The 12135-nt window shown below is 38.3% G+C and overlaps 1 protein-coding gene across 2 annotated transcripts in view; it reads left to right on the forward strand.

Moving 5' to 3' along the window:
- Window positions 1–3310: 3310 nt before the first annotated feature.
- Window positions 3311–12135, forward strand: part of LOC136855821 (UDP-N-acetylglucosamine transporter TMEM241-like) — a 28087-nt gene continuing 19262 nt past the window's right edge. Inside the window, exons 1-3 of one of the 2 annotated variants that reach the window (XM_067133178.1) lie at window positions 3311–3453; window positions 6823–6964; window positions 9905–10117. In XM_067133178.1, coding sequence (XP_066989279.1) covers window positions 6890–6964; window positions 9905–10117 — 288 coding nt within the window. In that variant the 5' untranslated portion in view covers window positions 3311–3453; window positions 6823–6889. The remainder of the gene's footprint in view (window positions 3454–6822; window positions 6965–9904; window positions 10118–12135) is intronic. The other variant, XM_067133179.1, reaches the window with a different exon arrangement.

Consider the following 12135-nt stretch of genomic DNA (forward strand, 5'->3'; position numbering starts at 1 on the left):
ACCGCCCTTGCCACTAACGAAGTACTCCAGATTGTTGTGGGTCGTGGTTTGTAGTTGTGTATGTACGTATGTACAGGCCACTCAGAACTAACGGTTTCATGAGTATTTTTGGATAAGACTGTTGCTAGCCGTATAGAATGCAGCTAAGGCACTCTGCCTAGCTAAGAGAATCAAGCACGGGCATTGCAGAGTGTTTCTTCAATTACGCAGCAATATTTACATTTCATTAGCTCAAAAAACCTTAGCAACAAAACTTATGGCCTCGGAAGACCTTCCGTAGAGGTGATATGGTCTCTAGTTAGGGAGGCAATTCATTAGCAGTCCCAAAACATATGCAATTAGCGGGCGCCTGCTAAAACGACTTAGGAATACGCGATGTTTTTGTTTATCAGATGGTCGCTTATCTCACTGCGACATGTCTTCGCCTCCTTTCATATTCTCTTTCTTCCATCTTACTTTCCTCAACCCTCTCCTAACGATTATTCACAGTGCAACTGCGAAAGGTTTTCCTCCTGTTACGCCTTTCAAACTTTTATTGTCAATTTCCGTTTCAGCGCTGAATGACCTCATAGGTCCCAGTGCTTGGACTTTGACCTAAATTCTATATTCATGTCAATTCACTTCACAAGGTCGTGTTGTGTTTTGGAAATACATGTCTCTCTCTCTCTCTCTCTCTCTCTCTCTCTCTCTCTCTCTCTCTCTCTCTCTCTCTCTCTCTCTCACCATAGATGTTATGTCGTTCTAGATAGAATGAATCAAAAAGCATATTCTTATTAAAATTACACCACAACAGAATATGAACATGCAGCATGAAAAATAGTTTCATGATGGTTTTTATTTTGTAAACGAATTTTTTTAAAATAAATGATAAAGGGAAAATATAACAAAAAGTGTTAATGCAAAAGGGAAAATAGTTTGGATTTCCTTTCGCAGAAAGAACACAGAAACACGTTTTCTTAAGTAAATGCAAAACCTTTTGTTGTATTTGTCTAATCAGAAAAAAACCATTTAAAGTACATATGAGGCGTTCAGCAATAGAAGGACCTCTCTCCACAAAAAAAAAGTTTTGGAAATTCAACCAGCTCTGATTTCTTTATTCTTCAAGATACAAAGTTCAGTTTTGTGTGAGGTGAAGTATTTGCAATCAGGAATAGAACAGTATGCATAAAAGAATTATAGTTCAACCCCACCCACTTTTTTGGGACAAAAAGGGGGATTACTTTAAAGCTGATCAGGCGAAAAACGCCATTTTCAAAAGTTGGGGCAAGAGGTCCTTCTTCCAATGCTGAACGCTTGATATCCAAAAGAAAAAAGTTGAGGGAATTGCTGTCTTTATGTATACATTAGAAATAAAGAAGAACCCAGAACGCAATCGCTTCGCAGACAGTGAGGAAAGGGCAACTGTCAACCCAGCTTTCAAGAATCATAGGGATGTCGACAATCTTTAGAATCACATCGACCAATGTCCTAATGTTTGTTGCCTGGTTTTCTAAACAGTGTTGTACCCACCCACAGCTCTTTTGCAAATCTTGAAGGGAACAATATCTTGCTTGAAAACCAGCAGTAATAAAACAAAAACTGTTCCACTGAATCAGTTTTGTGCTCTGTAATAAAGGAACCTTCAGAATATATTCCAACGAATGCCCAGCATTTCTAGTGTTGGACATCCGTGCAGAATTCGACATTGTAGTACGCCAATCTCTATGACCATAATTGTTGTGACACCAGTCTTTATAAAGCAAGCACTCAGTCAAGCTTATAGACTTGAAACTGATAGGGGTGCACTGTAGGTATTGCTAAAGGTTCTTGACAGCGTCCTTTCGGCCCATAGCTGCAACCCCTTTCATTCCCTTTACTGTACCTCCATTCATATTATCTTTCTTCCATCTTGCCATCCATCATCCCCTAAAAATTATTTCATAGTGCAACTGCTTTGAGGTTTTCCTCCTGTTATACCTCTGTAACCTTTTACTCTCAATTTTACTTTCAGCACTGAGTGACCTCTTAGGTCCCAGTGCTTGGCCTTTGGCCTAAATTCTATATTCCACTTCCACAACTCTGTAACTGCATCTTCTGGTCCTTCTCTGAATACTTGCAGCCTTCCATCTGAAGACCTCGAAAAGGCATGCAGACACGTCACAAACTTGTCTCATGAGGTAAGCGGTCATCCTCATATCCTGGAAAACGCTTCACCTCCAAAACAGAACCTTAAACTTGATACAGAAATGTTTTATATCACTAACTTTAGCCATAACTATTTTCCTTGTCCAGACTCACAACTGTTCTTCACTTGTGAGTCCTTCTGTTATCAGTTTTATTTCCTCAGTCAATATCCTACCAGATACCTTCCTGGGTATTCTAAGCAATATGTCACTATAATTTTTAGGGTTGCCTGCACAAGGGGCACTTGTAGTGGAAAGTGGCCAGCCATTAAGTGGCCGGCCACTTAAATAAAAAAATTAAACACACGTTTATGTGGAAGAAAAGAAGTCAAGTATACCTTAGTTTAACCAGGCCACTAAGCTGATTAACAGCTCTCCTAGGGCTGGCCCGAAGGATTAGATTTATTTTACGTGGCTAAGAACCAATTGGTTACCTAGCAATGGGACCTACAGCTTATTTTGGAATCCAAACCTCATTATGGCGAGAAATGAATTTCTATCACCAGAAATAAATTCCTCTAACTCTTCATTGACCGGTCGGAGAATCGAACGCGGGACCAGCAGAGTGCTAGCTGAGAACGATACCCACCCATCCAATGAGGAACTGTTTATATGGAAGACCAGGGGGGGCAATGAAAGTTGACGACACTAAAGCTGCCTGCATAATAATAATAATAATAATAATAATAATAATAATAATAATGGTCTGTTGATCCTTACAGATAAAATAAATAATATGAACTTGTTACTAAGGCGCCCAGTATGACAACGTGAAGTTCAGCTTAGCGATGCATGTCCAGATTAATTAATAAATTTCTCCTGGAGTTGAGAGAGAGAGAGATGCTGGAGATTGTATGTGAAGTTAGGCCACATATACCGTTGCTCACTTCTCATTATGTAATCTTATTATTAACTTAGCGGGTTTGACCTCTGAGCTGTGGGACACGAAAACCATGATATCAAGAAAGTACGACCTCAAGGAATTACCGAAAAATAAAGCAATACTTATTAAATATTTATATAATGAACTAAAGGAGCCTAAAATTGGCCATTTAGATTAGATTTTTAAGTGATAAACTACGGATATAGAGGTAAAACATATAAAAATAAGCTTCGATAAGAGGATTCAACGTAACGGCCATGTCAGCATTGTTCGCTGGCACATTAACGTAAACAAATGTGACAGCTGTTTGTTATTATTCCCGTCGACGTGGTCATAAGGACTCGAAGGAACCTGCTGATTTACCCAGAGGATACTGTAAATAGCGTAGTCTGCCGTTAATGTAAAAAGGTATACCATATTATTACCGTAATTATTACGAAGAATGCGTTTGCTTCATAATACTTTAGTTTGATCAAAAGCAAAACCTCCTTGAGGGTTGTAGTCATTACTTAAGGGCCTTTGCAGCGTCCCTAAGGCCCCTAGCTGCAACCCCTTTCGTTTCTTTTACTGCACCTCCTTCATATTCTCTTTCTCCCATCTGACTTTCCATCCCCTCTAACAATTGTTTCATAGTGCAACTGCGAAAGGTTTTACTCCTGTTACACCTTTCAAACATACCTACTCTTGTTTCCTTTCCAGCACTGAATGACCTCATGGGTCCCAGCGCTTGGACTTTGGCTTAAATAGGGATATTCAGTGTTAGCCTACTTTGGAGGCCCAAGGTGGGGGCGATGCCTCCCTGGCCAGGCAGGGCACAATGCCCAAAGTTAGGTTAGGAAGGTAAGGTCTGGTTAGGGCATCACACGGCATTCTAGAAATGGTTGAGTGAAAACAAAGTAATTTTTACGGATATTTTGCGAGCAGTAATCATCTCAAGACTTAAGAGATTGCGATAGGCTATGATCCTGTACAATGACTGGACATGGTTTAGGAACATTGAAGATTCATTTATTTATAACTAGGTCAAGATCTGTGGTATCTGTAAGGTGGCAGTAGTGTACAGTATTGGCCATTTTTAGTTTTCTGTAAAGAAAACTGTTGTGCCGTCTTTGTCTATCCGTGCGCTTTATTCTGTTCGCACTTTTTTCTGTCCGCACTTTATCTTTCCGCCCTCAGATTTTAAAAACTGCTGAGGCTAGAGGGCTGCAAATTTGTATGTTGATCATCCACCCTCCAGTCATCAAACATACCAAACTGCAGCCCTCTAGCCACCAGTAGCTTTTATTTTATTTAAGGTTAAGGTTAGCCATAATTGTGCATCTGGCAACAATATAGGACAGGCCACCACCAGGCCGTAGTTAAAGTTTCATGGGCCACAGCTCATACAGCATTATACCAAGACCACTGAAAGACAGATCTATTTTCGGTGGCCTTGATTATACGCTGTACAGAAAACTTGATTGCACTGAAGAAACTGAGGCGCCTTGTGTACTTGTATATGAATGACATTAAGTGTATTTCTTGGTAATGTGGCCTAAACAGTTTAATATCTTGTGCAATGACCTTAGACAAGTTAAATGAACTTAGATATGGTTAGTCTGGTACGTACACTGTTGGTGTTTCCATCTAAATATGTCTCCCCTTCAGTTAGACTGTATTTTCTTCATTCCCCTTCATTTAGTATTTTTGCTCAACCATCAACTTAATCTAGCCTACCATGAGCTAATACTCAGACTTTTAAAGTACAGTATTGTTAGTCATATGTTAGTGATTTTATAATCTGTTGAAAAGCACAGGCAGTCCCGCTTACCGGCGGTATCAGTTAATGGCGAACCGGTTTTACAGCACTTGTCTAGCGTCACTATTAACTGTATTTTCGGAGTCAATCTCCAGTTAACGGCACCATTAGGCAGGTCATTAGTGCTGTTATCACCAGTTTTTGGTTAGTAGCACTTGACCGGGAATGGAACCCCCGCCGTTAACTGGGGACTTCCTGTACTGTAAATCTAGAAAAGTACTGTAAATGAACCTTGCTTAAGCTAAACTGCTATATTTTAATGTATTTTTTTACACAAAGCAGTAGGTTAATTATTGGTCAGTTTAGCATAGCTGTTGGTTATAGTTTTTCTTATTTACTTTGTTATTTAAACTTTATCACTCCATTTTTCCCCACAAACATATCACTCCATTTTTCCCCACAAACAGTTGGTTTTTGAGTTTCATCGCAAGTTGTATTGAAATTACTGTGAGACACTTGAACTAAAACTGAGGTATCAGGATGAAAATACAATAAAAGCTAGGCAATTAATGATTTAGCAGTGATAAAGAAGTACCAGTGATAAAGAAGTACAGTTGAAACAAAGAAATAAATAAAGTACATTCAGGTGATGAAATTGTGTTTGATAATTACATGTATATTTTCTGAGCTCTACATTCAGTACCTAACTAACCCCAGAGTCTAATTTTTCTTATTCTAGAAAAAATTCTTCATAAAACAACCTGATTCTCAACTCATTAATACCATATCCCAATATATGACTCGGTTCTGATGCTCCCTTAGGAAAATTTATGAATAATCAAACACCTCATGTACTTAGGTCTAAAGCCAGTGGTAGGTTTGTGTAGATGACATAGTGACAGTATACTGTGTTGACTTCTTTTGGTTGTTTTGGGGCACTCTGAAAAAGGTTTATGTTCAATACTTACATTGGGCTACATAAATAGTGGTTGCATGATGTCAGAAAGTTGCTTTTTAAACCAAAACTGTGGGATAATACTGAAAGGGGCGATGATGATTCCTCCAAGTGTTCGTGAGTAATACTGTCAGAAATGATGGCAATATAAGACAGGGTTGAGTTGTCACATTCTTATTTTAGGAACATGTTGCACCATTCCAAAGCTCAGACCATGGTACCTTCATTCTCATCATTATCATCATACAGTTTTATGGCAGATTATCCTTGTAAGGGATGAGCCGTGACATGAGTTCTCTCTGTTCTTCGCTGCCATGTTCTTTTTCTGCCCGAACATGCATCAGGTCTAGGTCTTCATCTATCCCCTTTTGTTATGATCTCCTGGACTTTTCCTATTGCATGTCTTCACTCTACTGCATCTCTGACCAACTGTTCTTCATTCCTCATCATATGTCCAGACTGTCTCAGTCTAATCACAGTTTTTTCTAGCCTCTTGATACCACATCTTCCCACCATTTTCTCATTCAGATTGTGATCTTCCCGCGATGCTCTAGCCTTAAATTTTAACATTCTTTGGTCACTCCTTTGCATAATGTCTTCCATTCTCTTTATCAGTGCTCAAGTTTCTGCTTTATTGAGGCCTTTATACATACCTTATGCATCCATTGTAGTTTCGTTTTGCACAGTTTTGTAGGGACCTTTAGTGAAAGAGTGACTTTGGGCTTGAATGACATTGTGTGTGAATGTAATGTTCATTACCAAAGACCTCTTTGACTGATGTTGTTATACACACTGAAAAAATTAACTTAAATAAATGCATATTGGATTTCATGATATAGAGCTTCTGAAATTTAAGTTATTTTATAGTAGCTGTATCTTTATGATGAATTTATGATGCTCTAAATTTGTTTTTGAGTATGTACAGTATTTCGTGCATTGCAAATAGAATTTTAAGCTTCTTCCCGTAGAAGTCAAACTTATGAGCAGTACAATAGTTAAAAAATGTGAAAGTTTTCAATATATGAAAAATACTGCTCATGATGCAGATAGATTTTATTAAACTGTATGTCTATTTGCTTATCAGGGTTCTGTAGTTCCTGGAGTGATTGCCATTACGCCGGATTCCTTCATATCGACAACTCTAGAGAGCAATGACACCTAGCAAACAACCAATAGATTTCTTGATATACCTTATATTATTTGGATCAACAATCTTTGTTAATAAGGTAAGCTATTGTGTATTATTGTTTTTGTACCTTGAAGTTATTACAGGCAGTCCTCGCTTATTGGTGGCATTGGTTAACAGTGTTCCGATTTTACAGTGCTTGGCTAACGACGTTGTTAACCAGATTTTCGAAGACAGTAAGCAGTTTATTGGTGTTGGTAAGTGGTTTATCAGCGTTGATAAGCAATTTATTGCCACTTGCGACGTCTTAAATGCCATTTATTACCATAATTATCAACAATTTTTGGTTAGCGCCGCTCGGCCGGGAACAGAACCCCCGCCGTTAACCGGGGACTGCCTGTATGTAGTAGTAATATTTTAGTGAGGCCACCAAGTGGGCAGAAGGGATGTTATAAAAACCAGCACTTGAAATTGTGTTGCAGCAGTCACACTAAGTAGCAGCCATGCTACTTAGAAGTTATTGTCAAAACTTTACTCCTTCATGTGTGTAACATAGGATTTTACTTTTTTTTTTTTATTTGTAGACTTTGGTGATATAATGTTCAGCTTAAAGCAAGTCCGGGGATCCAGTAGGCCATGATTAGTTTTGTATGTTTCTGATGATTTTGTATGATGTGATATACAACTTTTTTTTTTATAAGTCATTCATTCTCGTATAGTACTTTATTTAGATTGTGCCTTATTCATTTGCACATATGCCCTTTTAGGGGTTATTGTTACAGTGTTCTTTGTGTGGCAGACTGTAAACAATACTAAGGGTTCTTCTTTACATCATCCTTCGATCCACAGTTGCCTCGAAGCCTGACTTAATTTTCACATGCATTTTCCTTCCCTACTGAGCTGTATAATTTTTTTTTACTTTATGTTTTCCAATTTTTCCCTCTTCTTTAAGAACAAATTCTGTGGCAAGTCCTGTGAAAATTTAGGAATATGGTTTGGGTGTCTCATTAAATCAGTTTATAATAATGAGAATGAGCAGATATCCACATTATTTACTTGGTCTAACTCATACTTGGTTCGCAATTTAATTACTTTGTGAATTGTATGTTGTTTCAAAGGATCTTCATGTAATGTATGAGTGAATTATACTCTGTACATGGTAGAAAGTACAAATGAAAACCCATTTTAAGGCATTCTTGAATCTAGAGGAATCACAACAGATTTTAGCCACACTAGACTCCTGAAGAGGAGCCTAGCATGACTGGAAACTCGTGAATCCTCGAGATTCAAGGATGCCACGAAAAATGGGGTTTTATTTGATCTTTAAATAAATAATTGGATAAAGTCCAGTGAAGGACTAAATTTTTTATTGGATGGGATTGTAATTTCATCAATAGTTTTTACAGTCTAATTTTAATTGTAAATATTGTGACTACATTCTTAGAAGACAAACCAAAAGGCCATTAATGTAACTGGAAAGCTTCTGCAAAGTGAAGTTCTGGTATATGAGAAAAGAAAGAGCAGACAGAAGAAAAAAGAAATATTAGTTTCAGAATTACCCAGTCATAAACTGGTAGCTACAAATAAGATGTACAGACTGCTGAATAGATGTATGATCATTTTATATAGCATCGTAACTGTTCTTAAACTTCTAATTGTCAGCATCCACAGTGTTGAAAGAAGACAGTTTCACAGTTACGTAAAAGAGTTTGAAGGATCTTTGCCTCTGGTCTGAGAGGTTGGATTATTCTTAGGGGTTCAACTTTTTCAAACTTTTCAGTGGAGTTATGATACAGATATGGTCCTATATTTCGTAGTGAGGTTTTTCTTTAGCATTACGGTATAACAGTCATCAATAAGTATTTTAGAAGCTTAATGTCAAGCCTTTTTATGACCAGCTCATTTTAAATTCCTCAGGTATAGTCTTTCAAGCAGTCTAAGATTGCTAGGGTTGGGAAAGCAAGGAATTCGTGCGTTGCCAAATGTCTCATTATGATTAAAAGTTTTGTCTTGTTAGAGCCTGCTCAATTGAAATTTTAAAAAGATATATTTTTATTCATTTCAATTTAATATTGTAAACATAATTCACTTCACATATTTTCAGTACAAACCTAATTTTCACAAAAACAAAGAGAGACAGCATAATTTTTGGCTGCTGCTGCCAAATCTCAGTTTCTCTGACACGCAGTCAGCGAGGACATTTAAAAGGCCAGCTTGATCAAGAAAAGCAAGCGGCCAGTGTCACTGGAAAGTATGAATAACCAAAAGCAGAAACAGAGCTCCCCACTGCCAACATCTTCAATCTCAGGCCAAGGAAATTGTCTATAACATTAAAATACTTCATTATGGAGAAACAACAAGGGGCCCTGAAATAATATTAAATTATTTTTGTCTCCTGTATGATGAATGGTTTATTTAACCTGCTGAGGCACTGAAAAAATACGGTCGCTTAAACAATAAGCAACTACCACAATGGAATATTTGTAATTAATGGCTTGAGTTATTCCTGCCGAATCACCCACACAAATTTCAAGAGTGTTAATGCATTAATCACAATATGGTATTAATAAAAAGTGTGATTATTATATCCAAAAAGCATGACAAAGAAATGAAAATCAGCAAGGACAGCCAAAATAAACTCTGTGCTGTTTCTTTAGTAAACAAAGTACAGTAAATGGCAGATCTCAGGTAAAGCCATAAACAAGGGATTAACCTCAAGGGTAAGATCTAAAAGGATAAATAGATCAGGCAGCGCTGAAGTGTTTTCCTGGCCACACTCTAGCGATCTTAAAGTGTTTGAAAGACTATAGTAGTCAGGTCTTTATATATAAATAGTAGAATAGAAAGGGGCAGCTGTACAATGCAACATTTTCTTCATTAAGTTGGCAATATCCAGAATGTCTTTCTCATGTGAATCAAATATATTGAATGAATTATTATAAAAATTTACTGAATTCATTATAAAGGTTATGCTAATTAATAATTATAGTCATCTTAATGTTCAGTATTTTTTTTAAACAGATTTGTTTTTCCATTTCAGTACGTACTGTCAGTTCTTAATTTCACTTACCCGACTATCTACCAAGGATGGCAGACACTCGTGGGCGGAATTCTGTTGCGTGTCTTGCTGTCCAACAAATGCCTCTCTGTATCAGCCACAGATCTTGACAAACCCGGTTTTATATCCTTGTTGCCGTCATTTCTGTTTTTCTCCGCTGGAATCGTTGCGAGCTCGAAAGCCTTAGCCAATCTGGTGAGTACTATTTCGTTTGCTGTTCGTATTTAATCTGTAATAAACTGTAGTTTCAAATTATAGGATGCTGTTGTAGTATTAAGTGTATGAGGCATTACTTTTCAAGTGAAGTGCTTACTATGGTACTGTTCTTCAACCCTCAAGATATATTTGTTCCTACACGTAAACAAACCTTTGGTCTTTACATATGGGATTTACTTTCAGAGTAAGCTGGAACCGGCCATTTAACTTAAAACAAACTGGTTATTCGTTTATGAGTATAATTGTTGTTTTGAGATATTTTGCTTATTTGGAAATACTGCAACCCCACAACATGTTCTACTCTATTTACGTCGACACTTTTTCTTTTTTATCAACTCTTTTTAGCCTATATGAGCCTTTCTCTTTCATATTCTTGCTAACTTGTTTTGCTTTTTGACGTAACGCAAACCCAACTCTTGTTGTAGCCTTGGTGTTTGTTTCTTTTTTTGTTATATCTCCAGTACTATTTTGCATCCAAGGAGAGAAGGACTGGCCTCTCTCCTCCAACTTTTTCTATTTTTAGACACCTTCTCAACCTTGTTTTAATGAACATCCTTGATCTGCATCTCTTCTCTGTGTGTTCTGAGTGTTTTCTCTCTGAAACAAGTTGGGTTTTTATTTCGACCACACAATTACTTGGAATGTCGTAATGTCTTAGTCTTCCAGATGTTGTAGAGCTTGAGAGGCTTGAGTCGGAGGTGGGTTCACTTGCTACAGTGTGGTGGTGTTGTAACCCGTTGTGCGAGAGCTTCTGCTTGCCTTCACATTCTTCGTTGTTGTATGCTGTATCGCAACTCTTTGTCTTCTTCCTTGTCTTTCAAGAGATGATGGGTAGGCCATGGCCATGAGGAAGGATACACAGTGGCTGTATGGAAGACGGCACACCATTGGAGGGACAGCCATCGGCCATGTTTGGGCAGCCGTCACCATTCTCCATGTACAGAATCCTTTATGGCCAAGCAATCAGTCAGTCGACTTCGGTTCGGGTGTTTGTGCATCGTTGTAGTTTCAAGAGCTACTTCACCCCCCCTCCCTGCATTCGACATTGTGCAGTAGAAATTGAGCCTTCACCTTCGTCTTTTGCTGTAGGCCGCGGCCTTGTCTTCCTGGGCGTACCTCCTCGACCATGCGTCTCCCGTCAGTGCAGTTCCTGCCCAGATCATCTGTATCCCCTTCCTTCCTTCAGGGCATGGCCAAACGTATCTTCAGTACCAGAACGAGAGTTCTTAGTGTTGTTGTGCTTACTCTTCCCCTGCAAGTTTCCTTTTGGGAACAGTTCCTGGTTGCCATTTTCATCGATGTCTCTGCAACATTCCGGACGTCTGAGCAGAAGATATGCTCTCCAAGGCAGGAAGAATATGCAGCCATGTAAATTTTGAACATCCATGTCTTTGTTTCGTGTTGTACCACTGAGGAGGAAAGACAGAGGGCCTGGGTAGGCAGAAGTAAGCTTTGCCATTGCCACAATGTTGCACGGCTGTGACATTTTGACGTTGCTGCAGTATGCTGGACGTCTTAAACTGGGCTCAGTTATAATGCTTACAGTTTAACGGTAGAAAGAATGGAAGATTTTGGGCATTAGATAGTATGGTACTTGGGCAGAATGTAAATGCCGATTCTCTTACAGGGAATATCACACAGGAGATCATTGGTGAGGTACTATACCACTAATGTAAGTTTCCAATTGAAATTGAGAATATGGAAGGTGCTCAAACAAAATGTTTTATTAGTGGTTTAGACTGTAATCACCATAGTTGGAAGGCAGAACCTCCATTCTAAGCTATTTTCCCATAAAAATTAAGTCCATGGGAGGTGTAGACATCCAGACAGAACAGTAAACATATTCCATAAATAACAGGTTTTGACGTAGGAAAAACCTATTTTTGGTAGTCGCTGTTTCATCCTCTGGGAGTTACCTTCCATGGTCTACCAGAGCTCCATGGTGACGAAACTAATATCAAAGAATTCTCTTCTATCTCTGAAGTTTTTTGCTCTAA

Source organism: Macrobrachium rosenbergii, chromosome 33 (assembly GCF_040412425.1).
Source record: "Macrobrachium rosenbergii isolate ZJJX-2024 chromosome 33, ASM4041242v1, whole genome shotgun sequence".
In the NCBI taxonomy this organism is placed as follows: domain Eukaryota; kingdom Metazoa; phylum Arthropoda; class Malacostraca; order Decapoda; family Palaemonidae; genus Macrobrachium; species Macrobrachium rosenbergii.